Source organism: Microcebus murinus, chromosome 7 (assembly GCF_040939455.1).
Source record: "Microcebus murinus isolate Inina chromosome 7, M.murinus_Inina_mat1.0, whole genome shotgun sequence".
Taxonomy (NCBI): Eukaryota; Metazoa; Chordata; class Mammalia; order Primates; family Cheirogaleidae; genus Microcebus; species Microcebus murinus.
This window is the reverse complement of record NC_134110.1, coordinates 62,799,312-62,820,841: the sequence shown is the minus strand read 5'-3', so window position 1 is coordinate 62,820,841 and position 21,530 is coordinate 62,799,312. Positions and strand designations below refer to the sequence as shown.

At 34.9% G+C, this 21,530-nt stretch overlaps 1 protein-coding gene across 6 annotated transcripts in view; it reads left to right on the top strand.

The window, feature by feature from the left end:
- The window catches only part of VPS13B (vacuolar protein sorting 13 homolog B), a 761,111-nt gene that overhangs the window by 348,885 nt on the left and 390,696 nt on the right, over nt 1-21,530 (top strand). For all 6 annotated transcript variants that reach the window (XM_012762009.3, XM_012762013.2, XM_012762010.3 and 3 more), the window contains one exon: nt 18,902-19,029. In XM_012762009.3, the coding sequence (XP_012617463.2) occupies nt 18,902-19,029 (128 nt within the window). The remainder of the gene's footprint in view (nt 1-18,901; nt 19,030-21,530) is intronic.

Sequence of the window (21,530 nt, the reverse complement as noted above, 5' to 3'; positions counted from 1 at the left end):
GGAGAAAGCTTTAGAAGGTAAATTATTTTAATGTTGAGAAATTACTTCTACATCCTGTTGGAGTTCTTTTACTTTAATTACTGTCGGCACTATCTCATTCCTCCCCATTTTAAACATTCTGGCCCAAGCCTGGATCAAAACAAAACCAAAAAGGAGGAAGAAAACCAACAGCCTCCCCTCTCACCCCAGAATACTTGTTTCTTGGTTTCCCTCAGCACAGCTGAGGCAGGTTCACATTTTGGTAAAAGTTTTAATAAACACTGAGAAAGAATAAGTTAAAACAAATACAGGGAACACAAACTATTCTAAAATAGTTAAGTTTTAGAAAAGTAGTCTTGAAATATTTTTCTTAGTTTATTTTAATATTTTTGAGCAAGTATTCATAGCATTTTTGAGTTATGCATTAAATATATGCATTAAATATATGCATTAAATATATGTATCACTGTGTTCTATAATAAGGCATGCAAGATAATTATAATTTAATGAACATTTAAATCTAGTTCTAATAGAATTTCAATAATACATCAATAATATATCAGTAAGGGTGATATTGCATTTTTAAATATTATTTAATACTTTGTTATAATAACTTAAAAGTTTAGTTTTTAATTTACCTTATTCCAGAAGTTGGAATATGGCTGACATAATTGAAAAGCCACCTCACTGAGATATATAATATCCAAAAAGGAAAAAGAACATCACTGACTGCACTCAGGATAATTATTTTTCAGTCCCATCCATTTTGCAAAGATTTGCTGACATCAGACTAGTAAATTTTCATCTTCTGTATATAAATAAGGTAATTATATCAATTTAATGGGAAGCTGTTGCCTTTTCCTTTTAAATAAATTAGTTTTCTCTTTAATATGTTTCAGTGTCTTTTATAGGAATCTTTTAAAAGGGTGTATCCAAATTGTGAGGATTAATTTAGTTAAAAATGTATAATAATCATAAACCTACTTAACTGTGCATATATAAATTTTAATATGCCACAGTTAACTGAAACAAAGGAAGGATTGAAGGGCCCCTGCCAATTCCTTATTGTTGAATGTCCACTCTTCTTCAGCACACTTCATTTTTTTTTTTTTTTTTTTTTTTTGAGACAGAGTCTCACTTTGTTGCCCAGGCTAGAGTGAGTGCCGTGGCGTCAGCCTGGCTCACAGCAACCTCAATCTCCGGGGCTCAGCGATCCTACTGCCTCAGCCTCCCGAGTAGCTGGGACTACAAGCATGCGCCACCATGCCCGGCTAATTTTTTGTATATATATTTTTAGTTGGTCAATTAATTTCTTTCTATTTTTGGTAGAGACGGGGTCTCGCTCAGGCTGGTTTCGAACTCCTGACCTTGAGCAATCCGCCTGCCTCGGCCTCCCAAAGTGCTAGGATTACAGGCGTGAGCCACCGCGCCCGGCAGCACACTTCATTATCATAGTGTTACTGGTGGCCTTCTGACATGGGGAAGGGCCCCAATGACAGTCTACTTTATTAAATGTTAATAAACTGTTCTTCTCATTTCTAGATAAAAGTAAATATGAATAGATATTCTCATGGTTTTTTTTTTTCTAACAGCCCCACGGGTAGTCTTACAGTTTTGTATACTACATTTTTGAAGAACACTGATACATCGAAATGTTATTATGTGGAAGTTTAGCATTACCTAGAGAAAGCCTCTCATATAAGTCCCAGATAAGAAGATCCTGTGAAGCGGTTTCATTGTGACCTGGTTACCACCAATTTGTCTGCTGAAACAGAACACATTCATATGCAACAAATTACATGAAGGAGATTAGACTTATTACTATATGTACAGATAGGCGTAAAGGGACAGCAGAAGCCTAAGATTTAATGTAAGCTGGTTCCCCCAGTCTCGGGAAAACTTCTCAGGACAAATGCTATCTCTTGTGCACATGGCCCTTTTGCACTGCACCTGAAGGACCCTGGAAAACATCCCTCCCTTGGTTTTTTATCTGCGGGCAATATGACTTACTGGCTTTAAAGCATTGAAGGAAGTGTCCTGTTTGTAGCAGGCGCTGGAACACGGAGCTCAATCTCTTCTTATCAGTCCTTTCCTATCTCAGGATGTTGCATTCTCAGCATATGGTACAGTTATTCTTGACAACTATAAATGCAAAAGGGAACTGGGTCAGTCCAAGGACACCTGGAGAACTGTCCTTTAGGTTCCAAGGAGCCAGTTAAAATAAGAAAGAAAGGTATTGGCTGAGGTAGTAAAAGAAATCTTCTGTTGTGGATATCAGAGAAGTGAAAAAGTTAATAGACTCTCCAAATTTGCAGGCTCAGACAGAATCAGTGGGATAATAACCAGTGAATATGGTAATGGAAAGACTGAGAACCAGATGAGCTAGAAAGGCAACGAGGTTGAATAATTCTTGAGGAAGTAAGCCTGAGAGGTGGGGAAATAATCTCTGTGATATGCTTAAAGCATTTTGGAGTCTATGTAGGCTGGGTAATGATGTTGCTAAGGGCAGGGCATGTGTGTCTACTAACATATTGCCTGGTTTTCCCCCTAATTGATAGGTGATTCCTTTACTAGAGTATAAGCATTTCTAAATTAAAAAGAAGTCTCTGATTGCAAGATACAGAAACTGTATTCAAAGGATTTCAAGTAAAAAATAAAAAAAAGGAGGAGGCTATTTATTGATTCCCATAACCAAAATGGTAAGAAAGGCAAAGACAGATCTTTTTCTTGGAATGACTTAGAACCAGAGTCTCTATACTGTCAGGGCTCTGCCTTTTCATATTGGCTTAACTTTCTCTTTCTGAACATAGGTTTCTTGACATAGCATTGTGCATGACTGTGGTACCTCTGAGCTCACATACTTAATTCTCTGTGATCAGAGAGAAACAGATCTTGTCCAATGTCTATTGAAAACATACCTGAAAAGGATTTTGCTTGACCTGTCTTGAATCGTGTGCTCACATTTTGGACAGGCACTATGGCCAGCGAGGTTAGATACTATGATGGTGCAGAGCCCGCCCAGATTGGATCTTGTATTCACCCCTATGTTCAGGGGAATGAGATTATAATACCAGGAAATATAGGAATACTAGAAACATGGCTCAGGAGGATAATTTCTGAGAGAGATTTTCTAGTTTGTGTCTGCTAATTTTTCATTTTACTATTAGTCACACATTTAAAATATAAACTGTTGATTTTATAACACTTCAACTTAATCACATTCACACATTTCTGTTTTGATAGGAGGAAGGTAAATGGATTATGAAGGCATTACACATATGAACTAGGGAGCAGGGGAAAAAGATTGTAGAAGAGAAAGACATGAGATACATCAGACAAATTGTAGACTTTACAAAGGTCTGGGGGGGGTATTTGTTTTTGTAAGCTAGGGTTTATTTAGTTAGGGGAAAGGAATTAGGGTGTGTTCTTGTATACAGTTTTGAACAATACAGTTCTGCTTTGCACAATTTATTAATTTTTCAACTTTATGTTTCATTGTAAATATTTTTTCCAATAGATCCATTAAATTGAATTAATCATAACATGATTTGAACTATGTTACTTAATTTTAAAGTTCTTTGATAGTACATTGTGATGCTAACAAGTACAAGTTTTTCAAATATAGAGATCTTTGGAAATAAGTGTAAGTTATTCTAGTTTTTATACAAACTGGCAAAAATTCAACCAAATTGTTTTTTATACAGTCTTTTCACCCTCTTTTAGCAGTCAGAACAAGATTATAGTTTCCAGATGAAATTCTGAATGTCACATAGTGATGACATATATTTTCCTGGTTGGCTCAGCATGAGATGCAATTTTGCATGCCATGTCACGCTGACTTGCAGAATCCAAAAGCCATTATTTCCCAAAGGGTTTTCAAGAGTGATAGTATCGAATGTAGTCTGTATTTTGATGAAAAGTCTCAGGCATTATTGCAGTTCTATGGCAAGTTGTTTAAAGCTTTAAATATTATCTAACCTTTAGAAATTTAAAAAATAGTATTGCTATGAAAAGGTCATTTTCTCTTCAAGTCATTTAAATTTATATTGCCAAATAAAGCTGCCAAAAATAATAATCAGTGTAAAAATATAGATCAAGAATTAGGAAAGTATGGTCAATAAACCAGTAAACTAGGAACCAAAACACCAAGGTTTTGATCCTATCCTCAACTCATGTCAAGCTAACATCACATAGCCTTGTTTTCTTCATTTATAAAATGGTAATAAGTATATGCAACAATTCCTCATAATGTTGTAAGAATCAAAGTAAGATATGTAGAAGTTGTTTAAAGTAATAAAATAAGACACAAAAGGTAAAGATCACATTTTTGATGCTTTAATTTCAAAAGGAAAATTGTAGACTTCAAGCATGGTGAAACTTACTTTGTCTAGTAGTCCCCTACCTTACGGTGTAATTGTATTCTTTCTTTTCTCCTTTGGAGCGTAATCATCTGTAAGATCCCTTTAAATGCAATATATCAATTCATGCCTACATAATAAAATTTATTTCACAGTGACAATCTGCCTTCTCCTTGATATTTATCTAACTAATCTGCTTTTTATACCTGTCTTATTTTTCTTTTTCTCTTTTTTAAAGGTGAAAAGGCATATCCAATGCCTGTTCATCTCTGCTTAGGTATCTTACAGGGTGCTCAAGACCAAAATGTCTTGTTTTATTTGCCTTCCTCAATCTTTACAACTGTGTACCTCTTCCCCCACCTCCATTCACCATGTTGCTCAAGGCTGAACCTAGGATTGATCCTTAGTGTCTCCTTTTTCTCTCCCTTCTACCTCCAAGTTATGTCTTGAATCTATTTGTATGCTGCAACCCTAGTAAGAGCCACATTAATTCTTGTATAGAATAATGCAAAGGTACTCTATTCTTACTGGTGTCATTCCATATTATCTTATTTTCTGATCTCACCTACCCTAATCCATTGTCCATGTGGTAGCAAAAGCCTTAAAAGTCTAAAGTGGATCATGTCATGCCCTGTAAAACATGTTAGTTACTTCTCATTGCACTTAAGATAAAACCCAGATTCCTACCATTCCATCTTTCATAATTTTTCTCCTATACTGATCCTCTTTCATTTCCTCATACACTTAGTGATTTTTCTTGTCCTAGAATCTTTTGCATATGCTACTTTTCCTGTTTCCATTGCTTTTTTCATAGCTATATCTTTTTCATGCCCCAGGTCTTAGTTTAAATGTTTCCCTTTCAGTAAAGAAACCTTTCCTGGCCGGGCGCTATGGCTCACGCCTGTAATCCTAGCTCTTGGGAGGCCGAGGCGGGCGGATGGCTCAAGGTCAGGAGTTCAAAACCAGCCTGAGCAAGAGCGAGACCCCGTCTCTACTATAAATAGAAAGAAATTAATTGGCCAACTGATATATATATAAAAAAATTAGCCGGGCATGGTGGCGCATGCCTGTAGTCCCAGCTACTCGGGAGGCTGAGGCAGGAGGATCGCTTGAGCCCAGGAGTTTGAGGTTGCTGTGAGCTAGGCTGACGCCACGGCACTCACTCTAGCCTGGAAAACAAAGCGAGACTCTGTCTCAAAAAAAAAAAAAAAAAAAAAAAGAAACCTTTCCTATTCAGTCTTTCTTAAATAGATCTGTGCTATTGTCCCAGGATTGCCTACCTTACCACCTCTTTTCTGTCCTCATAATACTTACAAAAAACTTACATGTTTTCCCCCTCTCTCCTTCTCTAGAATATATGTCAAGGACTGTATCTGATTTGTTCACTTTTTTATTCCCAGAATCTAACAACCATTTCTAGCATTTAGCAAACATGGAGTAAATAGTTGTTAGATGAAGGAATAAAACCCTTTTCTCACTTGTTATTTATATTTAGGATAAATGCATACTCCTTAATCTTTTTTACCCCTTTTCCTTTAATTGATTTAAATTGATATCCAATAACTTTTCATATCTCTTCCCAGATTTCTCAGAAATATTTATCAGATATTCAGAAGGAGTCAGCACCTCATAGTACAATTTCAATTGCTATATACATAATCTTTCAGAGTATTCCCACTACATCAGAAATTTAGATATGTTTTAAAATATTAAATTATGATAAGAATAGTCCCAAGTACAACCCAGGATATTAGGGTAAAATTTTATTTCTAGTCTTGAAACCAGTAAATATAATCTTGAATTGCTGCATTGTTCTTAACTCTGTGCTAAGTGCTTTGGGAAATTACAAGTTGTATATGACATGACTTCTGTTTTGATGAACTTTAGGTTCTAACTGGAGAAAGAAAAGTAATGGGCAATGTAGTAGACTTTATAGAAGTGAGGACAGTTTAGAGAAAGGTATCATTACCAGAGACTTTAGGAATTGCTTTCATTCTTAAATAGTATTATACTGTTGAGACTAGTCTGTAGGGTGGAAGCAAAAGAGAAAGACCCTTTGCAGAACTGTGGGTAAATCTACTTTGCAATAATGAAGGTTTTGGATAGATTGATAGCCAAGGAAATGAAGAAGAAAATACAGACTTAGGTTATTTTTAAAACAAAAAAATGACTTTTTTTCTTAACTTTTTCAAGAAGTATATATAAATTTATATTTCTTTACAGAAACCATCAAATCATTTTTAGGATGATAGATGAATTATAGCTTCTTTTCCATAGATATACACATGTGGTTTAGAACAGAGAGTTCATCACATGACAATGCATTTACTATTATTGTTCTTTCTGCATTATGATAAAATTTTCTCTCTTTACCTGTCCATCTCTCTTTTTAGAATGTAAGGTTCTCAAAGGTGTGACTCTAGCCTTTGTTTCTTCAGGACCTAGCACAACTAGGCACTCAGCAATGCTTACCTAATTGAACTAAGCAACTTTTCCGTAGCTCGAAAGTCTTGGAAGAGGCTAGCATTTTCCTTTATCTCATTGTCAAATGTTTTCCAAGCCACATCAGCAGAATGGAAGAATACCAATATAATAAGATTCATAAGTAGGCATCTGTTTGCCTTTATTCCTGCTGTGCTGAAATTTCTAAAATGCTTCTGAGATTTCCTATTTCCTAAGGATGTTAGGAAATAGATGATTGAGAGAAAGTTGGTGGGGATGTGGTTCTCTTCTACTGTATTCTTCAACCCTGTATTCTTGTCAGTATGGTTGCCTTCAAGGACTTGAAAGGAGGACCACATGGCTATAGCAGAGAGAGCACTGGGAGGAGGGATGGAAGGGGAAGTAAGAAAGACAGTTCCTATAGGGACTTATAAACCAGTGTGAGGACTTTGACTAATAAAAGTGAGCAAGATGGGATGTCACTGAAGGGTTTTAAGTAGAGGAGTGATGTTACCTTTTCTGGCTATTTTACCAGTATCACTCTGGGTGCTGTGTTGAAAATAGGCTATAGGGTAGAAAGTATAGAAGAGGTAGTCTAGTTGCCATGTGGCTGTTGCCATAGTATATACCTGTAATCATGGTTACTTGGACCAGGGTTGTATTACTGGAGAATGCAAGGTCAAATTCAGGATATATTCTGAAATAGAGTTAATAAGATTATGGTAATTGTTAAGATATGTGGTATGAGAGAGAGGGGTTAGGTTTTATGTGTGTGTGAGCAACTATAAAGGTAGATTTGCTATTTACTGAGACTTGAAGTACTATAAGATGAAGAGTATGGGTCAGAGGGAGATTCAGGAGTTTTGCTTTGGCTATGTTAAATTTGAAATTCCTGTTAAATGTCCAAGAGGAGATGTGAGTCAGAAGCTAGATAAACAGTCTGAAGCTTAGAGGAGAGGTTCAGACTGTTCCCTGGGAATAGAATCCTTGCAGAGGATACTTAAAGCCATGACACTGAATGAGATCATCTAAGAAGAGAGTGTTTGTATAGAAAAGAAATGGCTCAAAGATTGAACCCTTGCACATTTCAACATTGACAGGTCTGGAAAATGAAGAACTAGCAAGAAAACTGAGAAGTTACCAGTGACGGTGAAGGGAAACATAGAGACAGTCGTATTTAGAAAAAAGTTTTTAAAAAAAGTGTTTTAAGAAGGTAGAAGTGATCAACTGTTTCAGTTCCTCTTACAGATCCTATTAGTTAGTGTTGTCCAATGGCTTTAAAAAAATGACCACAAAAGTTTCATTGATTTGATTCAGTACATAGAATCCATTTCTTGCTAGGCCTGTTGCTGGGTTCAGAGTTCAGTAGCTCTCCTCCAAGCAGTGAACCAGGTACCTTCCATTTAGCCACTCTGCTGATCCTTAGGGCTGTGGGTTCAGGAAAGAGTTTGAGGAAGATATAGGAGATTTTGCTGATGATGTATCATGAGTGCTGAAGGGCAGAATTGAAGAGATTCCAGTGTTGTGGAGTGAGAGTGTGGTTAGATGGGGTTGTACAGATCTGTTTGGTGATGAGAATTTGGGTAATAGGGGCTGTTCTTAGAATTTTGGGCTTCTCCTATGTGGCTAACATAAATGGAAGATAAAGGGCATGACGGAATTAACCTTGGGGGTTTATAAGGCAGAATTAGGGGGCAAGGCTGTGAATATTAGGGGCTACAGGGATGTGTTCTTTCTAGGATCACTCAGGTTATATAGGATTATTACAGTTTTTGTAACATCTATATGTATTAGGCATGATTCTCAGTCTTGGGCCTTCTTAATGAGGTATACAAAATGTAACTTTATTTTCTCTAGTAGAGTTACAGAACTTATTTATCTTTGATCCTTAGTTTTACTCAGTTAAAGAGGTAAAGTAATACAGTGTCAACACGGTGTCTCTCAGAGTTGTCTAATTTTCAAGGGGCTAATATTGAGAAAAGAATTTGACTCCAGTCTGGGTTTTATGGCATCATCCCTTCTTTCAGGCAAAGTGAAATGCTAGAGGTATCCTTAGAAGTAGGAACCTCAGTTAATCAATTTCACTTTCTCTCTGAGTATTTGAAACAAGTTTGAAGAAGTGAAAGATAAATGATATTTTCAATAAAAACTTACAATTATATACTCAGTGGATACTTAAAAATGATTGCAATTATATATGTCAAATCATGAACCAAAGAATGAACTTTTTAGGCCAGTTTTTCTTTGGGCTCCCACAAAGTAGTCAAGGATCAAAACTTAACTTTTCCTGTTCTCCACTTAAAGGGGAATTAAGTGCAGATCAGATAAACGTATTTCATGAATTTATTTAAGTTAGCATTCAGATTATGAACTGGGATCATAATAGATTCAACTTAAAACTCCTGTATCAGCAATCAAATAAAATGAGAAGAATTTGGCGTATTACCAAAACAACTCCTAATTCAGCTCTGTTTTCACTCTCTCCTTCTTCCAATTATACATCCTTTGTATTAATGTAAGAATTTTCACTTCTAAAATTCAAATTTTATCACACTGCCTTGCTTAAAATTTTTCACTGTCTTCTTAGTACTTTCAGAATAAACTTTATGTTTCTTACTGAAAATGTAGAAATTTACTAGGTAGCTCATAGCACAGGTGAAAAAGACTTCTCAGAAAAAGTCTAGAATGGAAAGAAGTACAAACTTTATTTTCCCAAGAAAGAGGGAGGAGAGATAGAGAGGGGGGGAGGGAGAGAGGGGGGAGAAATAAAGAAAGAGAGAGGGAGGGAGAGAGAGGGGGGGTGATGAAAAAGCTGGGCAGTTGAGGAAAAGCAGCTGGTGTTTTAAAGGGTAAAGATGGCTTCTCCCCCCACCTCCACCCCACCCCCGCTTTAGCAGACTGATAAAAGAAGTAGTGGCGAAGTCTTTTAGGTAATTTTTATTTTTTTATTTTTCTTTTCTCTGTGAGGCTGGGTTATCTGAGTCCTTGAAATTTGGTGCTGGCAAGAACTGAAGTGGGGAGTTTGCAGCCCTACTGTCTGCTCTTCAAGGCAGAGAAAACTAAGTCTTAGAGATAACGAGTTAGACCTTAGGTGTTTTAATTAAACAAAGTATAGTTGTGTTATGAGTTCATTTCCCTTACTTTCTGTTAGATAGTTTATTAGTAAGGCCACCTTTCACTTACTATGATATTTAAAGGTCCTTCACAACTAGGCCTTATCTTACCTTTCTAGCCCTACTTCTAGTATACCAGTTGCGTTTTCTATGCAGTATACTTTACTCACACTTTGTGCATTTGTGCCTTTATTCATGTTCTCTCTGTTTGCAATTCCTTCTTTCTCTAAGAATTCCTTTCAGTCCAACTGTATGTCACCTCCTTGTGAAGACTTTCCTGCCAATGCTTGATTTAGTCTTTCTGTGTTCCCAGAATATTTTATAATACGATATTTACCATAATGTGTGATAATCATAGTATTTAATTATGTTTATATCTTCCCTTTACATTGTAAGCGCTTAGAGGGCAGGGATTATGTCATATTTTTTTAGCCCTTACTGCATTGCCCTGGTGTGTAGTAAATGGACATTGAATAACACTTTTGAGTTTATGATGAACAAGATCCATTGCTACCTACCTCTCCCCTCTCCTTTTTTCTTTTTTCTCCTTTCTTTTTCTAAAAAAATAGATGTGAACATTGACATTCTAGTAGCAATCTGATTAACCAAAGTTTTCTCATTTATATTGTATAATCCTATAGTTAGGTTATCTTTAGTTTCTCTCTGAACCCTTATATGTAACTACAAAAACCAAAGTTAAGGTAAAGGCTTAACTGCAGGAAGGGAAAAGAGAGTGCAAGGTGCTTATGAAGGGTGAACATCAAATTTTTTTTTTTTTTTTTTTGAGACAGAGTCTCGCTTTCTTGCCTAGGCTAAAGTGAGTGCCGTGGCGTCAGCCTGGCTCACAGCAACCTCAAACTCCTGGGCTCAAGCAATCCTCCTGCCTCAGCCTCCCCGAGTAGCTGGGACTACAGGCATGCGCCACCATGCCCGGCTGATTTTTATATTATATATATTAGTTGGCCAATTAATTTCTTTCTATTTTTATGGTAGAGACGGGGTCTCGCTCAGGCTGGTTTTGAACTCCTGACCTTGAGCAATCCGCCCGCCTCGGCCTCCCAGAGTGGTAGGATTACAGGCGTGAGCCACCGCGCCCGGCCTGAACATCAAATATTGACACCAGTTTTGTAGTTCTACATAAAAATCAGCTGCATTGTGTTATAGTCACACTTAGAATAATTTGGTCTTTTTAATGACCCTTAGATCTGAGTGTAAAATATTGGAAAATAATGCCAGCTTGTTACAGTTGTAAGTAAAAAGACTTTCAAGCTAAAACTTCTTACTCCTTCTCCAGTATCACATGATACTATCTGGAAGTGTTTTAGCTCATTTACTACTCATGTTGTTATTTCTGCTGGTGGCAGTTTTGATTGTGGTGTACACACACTATAAATGTTATTAAAGTTTAAAATTTTTGTTGTTTGGTTTGATTTGTTTTGGAAGTGAGGCCAAGGTGACAGAATTTTAATGGTCTCAGTGGATCAATGTAGTAACCTATATATAACTTGAAGGTTAGATTCTAAAGAAATTCATATCTTTGCTGTACTATTTATAACAAGATGGTGTTAATGCATTTACTCTTCACTCACACATGCGTTCTCTTTCACTTTCATTCTCTTCTTCCTTCTTTCCACCCTTTTCTTCCCCCCCCCTTTAAATGCCTCCTTTTCTTTTTCTTCACAAACATCCATAATCCCTGTGCTGTCCCATGATTTTCCAGTGAGATTTAGACAGCCTTTATTATTTATCTCCTGAATATTATGGAAGAGAAAACTGAAACCTAAATAATTGAAGTGATTTTCTTTTCTTTTTAAATTTTTTTTTAGAGACAGGATCTTGCTCTGTCACCCAGTCTGGAATGCAATGGAATGATCATAGCTCACTGCAGCCTCAAATTCCTGGGCTCAAGCAATCCTCCTGCCTATCTCCCAAGTATCTGGGACTATAGGCACGCCATGCCATGCCTGGCTAATACTGATATTTTTTGTAGAGGCGGAGACTCCCTGTGTTGCCAGGTGGGTCTCCAACTCCTGGCCTTAGGGGATCTTCCCTTCTCTGCCTTCCAAATTAGTGGGATTATAGGCATGAGCCACTGTGCCTGGCCCAGTAGAAGTGATTTTAAAATCACACATTTTGAACTGGTAGAATAAAATTAATGGTAACTAGGTTTTCTGATTCCCCCGAGTTCATGCTTTGAGGAAACTAAAATATATTAATCCCACTGGTGTCTGAAATCCTACCACTAAGGAGTTTTTTGATTTTTGGTTTTATTTTAAATCTAAAACCTGCTACATGTGTACGTAAGCTCTGTTAGGACTGGGAACTATGTCTGTTTTACCCACCATAGAATTCCCAGTTCTTATCTTAAGCACTAAAAAGTAATAGGTGCTCCATAAATAGTTTTTGAAAGTTTTTTGCATGTTGAAATTATAGGATATTTTAATTTTTTTCTCTCTCCTTTTTTCCTTCCTCCTTCCTTATTTTTTAGTTAGCTACATTTTCTGATTTTCTCCTATTAGCATATATTACTTCTCTAATAGAAGTATTTCGAAAAATAGACCATATAGCAAGAGACACCTTGAAAAACATGAATAATTAATACTTTATCCTACTTTTTCATGATATTTTGTGGATAAGATAATGAAATGTGAGACTGCATATTACTCTTGTGTCAAGATCTGGTTTCTCTTCTGAGGATTTATCCTTCTTACTTCAAATTCTTGCCCAGAAATCTAGAAAGTGTACCCTTCTCGATAGCCTAGTGTTCACCACTCAGTCTTGAGCTTTATAATGAAATAGCTCCACTGCCCTGCTTCAGGTGCTACTGAAGCATTTCTCTCTTTCCCAATGGCCTTGCAACTTTTCCTTTTTTATCTTTTAGAGTGCCTTGATTCCCTTATGAGTTCTTTTTTGTAGTTATCTTCTGTATTTGCTTATGACTTTTTAAAGTATGCTGCCTCTCCAGGATCTATGATCTGAGTTTGCAAGGCTTATTTTTTTTTAGAGATTTTATATTTTTGTCTTTTGAGTTTCCTTTTATAATAGCTAACTAAACTGCAGTTACGGTAGTTTCCCCTGGCATAATATTGTCTTAGTTATGAATACATGGCTGAACAGTTTGATTTCCCGTGAACATTAAGGAGAAACAAAAGTTGACAAACTTTTTTTCTTGATGATGATTTGAAATTTCAAATGAAAATGAAATCATAAATTGTAACCGGGTACCTTACACGACGGTATATTATTTTGACAAAAATGTCAGATATTATGCTATTAGGAAAAGATTTCAAAAAGGTATATATATGATAATTTTCTCTTTAAAAAGATTATCAGTGGATTGATTAACCAATATTTACTGAGCAAGGCATTATACTCAATGCTACCTGAAATGAATAGATAAAGGAAACATGGATTGTCCTTTCAGTGAATGAATACTACATGAATACTATCTTGGATGAAGTCTATAAACATAAATTGATGGTTAGAAGTTTTATGTTTAAATGAAAAATTGCTATAGGAAAATCTTTTTATACTTATGCTATTAAAAGCTATCCTCCTTTACTGACTAAGCCTATGTTAGTGATAGCACCTCTTTCTTTAAAAAGGCTTTTATATAGCCAAAGATTAAAATCTGGGACAGAAAGGGCTTAATTCTAAGAAATATTTGAGAATGGAATAATTGTAGCTAAACAAATGTTTTTTGACTTTTTGATACCAAGAAGTTACCTCATTATTGTGAGAATCTTAAACTTTAAGAATATAAGTTATATGGTATCAAATGTCAATATTTAGTGCCATTGGTTTACATATATTACAGGATATTTAGAATTACCATTTAACCATTGACATAATTACTCAAACCCTCAAAATAAGAACAGAGATTTTGACATACTGACTGTGAGTAATTGTTACCAGCTTCCAGTTCAAGCTGAAGAAGGCAAAGGAATGTTTTGATATAAATCATTGATTGAAATGTAGATGCAAAAAAATACAGTCATTTAATTCTATGGCCTTGAAGTTTCTAACTTTGTGCTTTTTTAGGCAATTTAATATAATTGGTGATATGTTAATAAATACATACATAAAGATTATTTCTCATTGGAAGAGTAAGTGTCATAGGGTCCATAACCTAGAATATGTCTTTAGTGTCCAACCATTAACCATTGCCATTTATTGCCATAACATATTACTGTGCTCAACTGCCCTTTTGGAAAGACAGACATCCAAATGTTTAGTATTATACCATGAAGAATTATACGTTATACAGAATTATTTCAGATTATAGAGGAAGGACCAGATCGAATTTTGGGAAATTAGTGACCATTCTCAGAGGAGATGGCATTTAAGATAGAACTAAAACTAAAGGTTGATTTTGATAGGGGTACAATTGTATTTAAGATCTGGCAACCTTCAAGTTCTTTTCTTTGCATAATTAATGATTAGTTAATTTTAATCTTTATTTCTTAGATTTATAATACGTTCATAAGCTGTTTTTGTATACATTACGACATTTAAACCAAATAGTATTCTCGATGTTAGATATAAATATTATTAGCTTTTTTGTACAGATCATAAAACTGACACTTAGATTAAATTGCTTTTCCCAAATCGTGGAAAGTGGCATAGCTAAAACACTAACTGAAGTTGACTCCAAGTGTAGTGCTTTTTCCATGGCACTGAAATGAAGGAATAATATTGTATCAAGTTGGGTGGTACATCCCCAATAAATAATTGTTGATGTTATTTTAATCAGTAAAATTTGGGTCTTAAAATTACCTTATTTATTGCTATAGACTAAAAATGTAGTAGGTATGTTTGCAATCTGAGTACTATGCTAAATGTAGTTTTTATGTACCTCCAGTGGGAATGAATAAATCTGATAATTTCTAAACTATTTGTGATACCATTAAACTTGGTAGAAATATTACACATTTATAATATGTTTGATAGAACTAGAAGTCATTGTGTGGGAATTGAATAATAGAAAAAGCGGCATGGCATAGTAGTCAAAATGATAGACTCTGGAACCAGACTGCCTAGATTCATATCCTTGTTTTGCCACTTACCATTTGGGTGGCTTAGGGTAAAATACTTAACCTCTTTGTGATCATTTCCCTTATGTGAAAATGGTGATGATAAAGAGTATAAATAATAGGGCATTTCTTGTGGGGTTGTTATAAGGTTTATATATAATAAGTTAGTATTTGCAAAGTACTTACAGCAGTCCCTAGAATGTAGTAAATGCAGTAGAGGTTTTGATTAAATAACATGTGTGTCAAATTGGCAGTGTTGTATGAAATAAACCTATCTTGCCTATAGCATATACCAAACTACATAAAATAATATCTTTTTTATTTTGACAAACTTGTCTTTCTATTATCTTTCAGAAAATATGATGGATTGAAAAGTGGTAATTCTAATTATATTTTTCAAAGCTATGTGGACAGCCCTTTTAAGCCACATTTAGATTTCAAGGCCCCTAATTCTTCTTAGTAGATCATCATATCAGAGAATATAGCATTTACAATAGTCACTTGGCTGTTTTGATTAGTAGTGACTGGAAATAGTAGTCATGTTAGTGTAATAGTATCCACACTGCTTGGCAATTTTAGCACTTACTAAATGGATTTATTTTTGAATTCTAGTAACAATGTTGATGTAGTACTAATATTTTATATCAGTAGGTTTTAAAAATTTGATAAATAAGTGACTTTTGTGGAAACCTTTAGTGTTTGTTTTTTCAAAGAATTTTAAAATTTATTCTGCATTTACCCCAATTATTTAAGTTGGTAAAGTTCTATTGTAATTTAGGTAACCATTTCCTTATAATAGCTAGTAATACACAAAAGAAAAGGAAATCCAAATAAGTACAAAGTAAATTAATATGTGTCTTAAAAAATTATAACAGGTAATTTATTTTATAAAATATTAATTCTGAAATATATACAGACTTAATAAAGACTAAATACACAGACTTAAAAAGACTTAAATACCTACCTCTTCTTTACCCATCATCATTTCCATTTTGTCTTCCTCAGAGGTCTCTGTCAAAGACTTGCTTATTTCGTCTTTTATAAGTTTTTCTATGTATTGGAAAACAAATACATACTTAAACTTATTTAAAAACATTTTTGGATTGTACCACACATATGTTTGAGTTTTTTCACTTCATAAAATATCAAAAATGTGCTTTTTGTCATACCTTTAACCATACTGCATTTTTAAATGGTTGAATTATAATCTTTATTGCAAGTATTCCAAAATTAATCTAACCATTTTGTTTTGATGGACAGATATATTGTTTCGCATTTTCTCCCTTCTTCCCCTTCTTTGTTTCTTCTTTTCTCCTCCCTCCCTTTCTTTCTTGATAATATAAATAGTTTAGCTGTTGCTGAACATCCTTTATAAACTATGTATACGCACTCTTCTCATGTTTTAGTATTTCTGTAGCATAGATTCTTAGAAATGGGATTATTTTATAGAAGACCACACATTTTTGTTTTGTTTTGTTTTGTTTTGTTTTGTTTTGTTTTGTTTTGTTATGTTTTGTTTTGTTGAGACAGAGTCTTGCTCTGTTGCCTGGGCTAAAGTGCCGTGGCGTCAACCTAGCTCACAGCAACCTCAAAAGCCTGGGCTCAAGGAATCCTCCTGCCTCAGCCTCCTGAATAGCTGGGACTACAGGTGCCTGCCACCATGCCCAGCTAATTTTCTGTGTGTCTATTTTTAGTTGCCTGGCTAATTTTTTCTATTTTTAGCAGAGACAGGGTCTTACTCTTGCTCAGGCTGGTCTCTAACTCCTAACCTCAAGCGATCCTCGCAGCGTGGCCTCCCAGAGTGCTTCTACAGGCCTAAGCCACCACACCAAGCCTGGCCTGCATGTTTAAATTTTTTAAAGATACAAATTGCCCTCTTTTATAGTTCTACTCTATTGACCATACCTATTTATAATCCCAGTATATGAAACATTCTTAAGCAAGAGGCTTTAACAATGACAAATTTTGTAGGCATACAAATTAACTCTTTAAAATGTTTGCCAATGTAACAGATGAAAAGGAATATCAGTATCATATTGCTGCCTTAATTTTTATATCTTTGTGTGTTAGCATGGTTAAGCATTTTAAAAATAAGTTTGCTGGCCAAATCACATTTTTTTCTGTGAATTATCTGTTCATACTTTTTTCCATTTTTTTATAGTTGTTTATTTGTTTGCCATGTGATATCTTTATTTGGATGTCTAATGGATATCTCAATATGTCCAATGCTAAGTTTCTTTCTTTCTCAAATCTCTTCCTATAGCTCCATTCATTCAGTTGCTGAGACCTAAACCGTTGGAGTTATCCTTGCTTCTTTTTTCTCCTTTGTTGTACATCTAATCCCTGTTGGCCGTATTTTGAAATTGATACAGAATTTCACCAGTTCTTGCCACCTTCGCTGCTGCCACCATCTCTTACAACTTGTCTTCTTTTTTCAACACATGATCCATGTAGTCAATTTTCTACACAGAAGCCACAGACATTCTTTCAGAATGTATGTCTAATAATGCCATGACTGTATTAAGAATCCATTACTATAGCCTAGTTCCCTTAAGTAAAAACTGTCTCCTTACTACAGTCTATATAAGCCCTGTAAGATCTGGTCTCTCTATGTATTAATAGCTCTCACTACATTCACTCTGCTCAAACCGTTCTTGCTTGTATACTTTGAAAGTCCCAAGCATACACTTAACTTCAGGCTTTTATGTTTTTGTTTCATCTGCCTGTAATGCTCTGTCCTAGACATCTCTGCAGGTCTTTTCCAAACTGGTTTTCTTTAACAAACTTTTAATCATTTCTAATATTCACAATATCAGAGTCTGTGGGATTGTAAGTATGAGAAAGAAAAAGGTCTGTGTTCAGTGCCCTTAAGGTACTTTAAATCTTGTATAAATGCTCATATATGAACCAGTTTGTGAGGAGAGCGGAAATGTGAGTGGATATATGGCAACTAATCATTCTCATAGTGGTGATTATGGTATTGCTTACTTTGGAGAGCATCCTAGGATCTTCAAACTTAATTTAGTAGAAGTCTTGAAAATCCAGATCTTTATTTTATACTACTTAAAAAGCACATTAAATCGTACATATAAATTATAAGTTTGCATTAACATATGTATTGTATAAATATATGTGAATCTTTTTAGATATATATTATAAATTATTAAAATAATTCCTGAATCTTAACATTATAAAAAATTGTTGAAATTCTCTAATTTCTTTACTTCGTATGAACTAAATTTTTAATAACTTAATATAGAGAGTGGAATATCACATTTAACTTTATAAAGAAAGAAGTCTGCCCTGGTGTGGTAGCTCAGGCCTATAATGCCAGCACTTGGGGAGGCCAAGGTGGGAGGATTGCTTGAGACCAGGAGTTTGAGACCAGCCTGGGCAACATAGTGAGACCCTGTCTCTATTAAAAGTCAGAAAAACCAGCTGAGCATGGTAGTGCACACCTGTAGTTCCAGCTGCTTGTGAGGCTGAAGCAGGAGGATAGCTTGAGTCTAGGAGTGCAGGGTTGCAATGAACTGTGATCATGCCACTGCACTTCAGCCTTGGTGGCACAGTGTGATTTCATTTCTTGAAAGGGAGGGAGGGAGGGAGGAAGGAAAGAAAAAAGAAAAGAAAGAAATTTGCTTTTATGTAATCACATACTACTTTTGGTTATCATCATAGTCTCTTTTTTTAATTGAGAAATTTTTATGGATAATCTTTTGTTAACAAAATAATTTACATATATAAAGTCTCATTTCCTATCAATGTTAGCTTAATCAAGTGCTTTGTAGTTGGAGTTCTTTTTCATATTTTTTCAAGAGAAAACTAGTAATTCTACGAGGTAAAATGATCTAATTTTGTAATATGTAGAAGCTGTAATTTTAAGCAAGAAAAGAAACACTCTTGAAAATACTTTTAAGATATTTTTGTGAAGTTATAAGGTCTGTTTCTGTTAAATAATTAGCTATTCTTTACTTAGAATCCCGACCATTGTCAGTCCCTGTGAAAGCCATGTTGAATATATCTGAAGGCTGCAGAAGTCCTGAAGAAAGAATGAAAGAATTTATTGGAATAGTATGGAATGCAGTGAAGAGTCTCACACTACAGGTAAAATAAAAGTTAGAAATACTATGTCCGTAATTTCTATAATCTTTTATAATTTTCAGCATTTTTAATATTGGTAAAAATTTTCTCACAGGTAATACTCATGCATTCTGATACCAGAGGCATCTTTATAGAATTTTATATGTACCAGAATTTTATAAGTACTAGGTCCTTTTATTTCTTCTTAACAAGTAAAAAGTTGAAGGAAAAACTCACTTCTACCTTAACTATGAGAGCAAGCTATATCATCTTCAAAATGACAGTTATTTTAAGCCCACAGACAGGTGAGATCCTAACTGACATTACCATATACCATGGTGCTAAAATCCAAAAAGTGAGAAGCAACTCAAAGACCCAAGAATCTTAGAAAACTCCAAGAAAGATATATAAAGAAAATCATAGCTAGGTGCATCATAATCAAACTACTGAAAAACTAAGATTAAGGAGAAATTTTTATTTTAATTAATAATTTTTAGAAAAATAACACCATCATCATTCGTTTATTGGGCTCTTATATGGCCAAATGAGTTGTCTCATATAATTGTTATTATAATCTTATAAGGTAAACATTATTATACCTTCTAACAGATGAAAAAACCTGAAGCTTAGATTAGTAATTTAGCCCAAAATCAATTACTCTTTAATAAAGTGAATTTCATATGCAAATCTGCCTGAGGCTAAAACCCTCATGTGTAGCCATAATTAGATAGTCTTTCCTAAAAGGGCAGTTTCCTAAGGCAGTAATAATATTAACTTCCTGGGGCTGCCAGGACGTATTACCATAAACTGGGTGGCTTGAAATAATAGAAATTTATTCTCTCATAGTTTTGGAGGCCAAAAATCTATTTTATTTTATTTTTTATATATTTGGGGGTATGAGTACAGTTTTGTTACATGAATGTATTTTTTAGTGGTGAAGTTTGGGCTTTTAGTGTACCCGTCACCCAAATAATGTACATTGTACCTATTAGGTAATTTTTCATCCCACACTGTACTTCCACCCTCCCATTTTTTAAAGCTCCGGTGTCTGTTATTCTACTCTGTTTGGCCATGCATACCTATAGTTTAGCTCCCACTTATAAGTAAAAACAAGTAGTATTTGATTTTCTGTTCCTGACTTCATTTATTATAATGGCCTATAGTTCTATCCAGGTTGCTGCAAGTTGTTCTTTTTTATGGCTGAATAGTATCCAATGCTCTGTGTGTGTGTGTGTGTGTGTTCCCGTATGTGTGTAGGTATATGTATGTATATATACACATACCACATTTTCTTCACTCAGTCGTCATAATCATCAGCTGATAGACACTTAGATTGATTCTATATATATAGAATATATAGGATATATATTCTATATATTCACAATATTTGCTATTGTGAATGGTGCTGTAATAAACATATAGGTGCAGATATCTTTTTGATAGCATCATTTCTTTTCTTTTGGGTAGATACCAAGTAGTGAGGTTGCTCAATTAAATGGTAAAAATATTTTTTAGGTCTTTGAAAAATTTTCCATATATATATATATATTTTTTAGTTTTAAAGAGATTTATTCTGAGCCAAATTTGGGGACCATGACCCAGAGCCACTCCCAAGAAGCCTTGAGCAAGTGGACTCTCCACATTGTTTTTCATAGACATTGTACTATTTTATATTCCTACCAACAGTGTATAAGGGTTCATTTTTAAGAAAAAATTTTAAAAGCATGTAGAGAATAGCTTCTATCAAAAAGTCCCAAAACAACAAATACTGGCGTGGATACAGAGAGATAGAAACATGCATACACTGTTGGTGGGACTGCAAACTAGTACAGCCTTTATGGAATGTAGTCTGGAGAGACCTCAAAGAACTAAAAGTAGAACTACTATTTGATCCAGCAATCATACTCCTGAGTATTTACCTAAAGGAAAAAAAGATATTCTATAAAGAAGACATCTGCACTCAAATGTTTATAGCAGCACAATTCACAATTGCAAAGATGTGGAAATAACCCAAGTGCCTACCAATACATAAGTGGATTAATAAAATGTGGTATATATATACCATGGAGGCTGGGCCTGTAATCCTAGCACTCTGGGAGGCCAAGGCGAGAGGATTGCTCGAGGTCAGGAGTTTGAAACTAGCCTGAACAGGAGCGAGACCCCATCTCTACTATAAATAGAAAGAAATTAATTTGCCAACTAATATATATAGAAAAAATGAGCCGGGCATGGTGGCACATGCCTGTAGTCCCAGCTACTCGGGAGGCTGAGGCAGGAGGATTGCTTGAGCCCAGGAGTTTGAGATTGCTTTGAGCTAGGTTGATACCATGGCACTCACTCTAGCTTGGGCAAGAAAGCGAGACTCTGTCTCAGAAAAAAAAAAATACCATGGAGTACTTCTCATCCATAAAAAAAAAAAAAATGGTTAATACCTTTTCTATTAACCTGGTTGGAACTGGAGACCATTCTTCTAAGTGAAGTTATGACAAGAATGGAAAAATAAATACCACATGTACTCACCATTA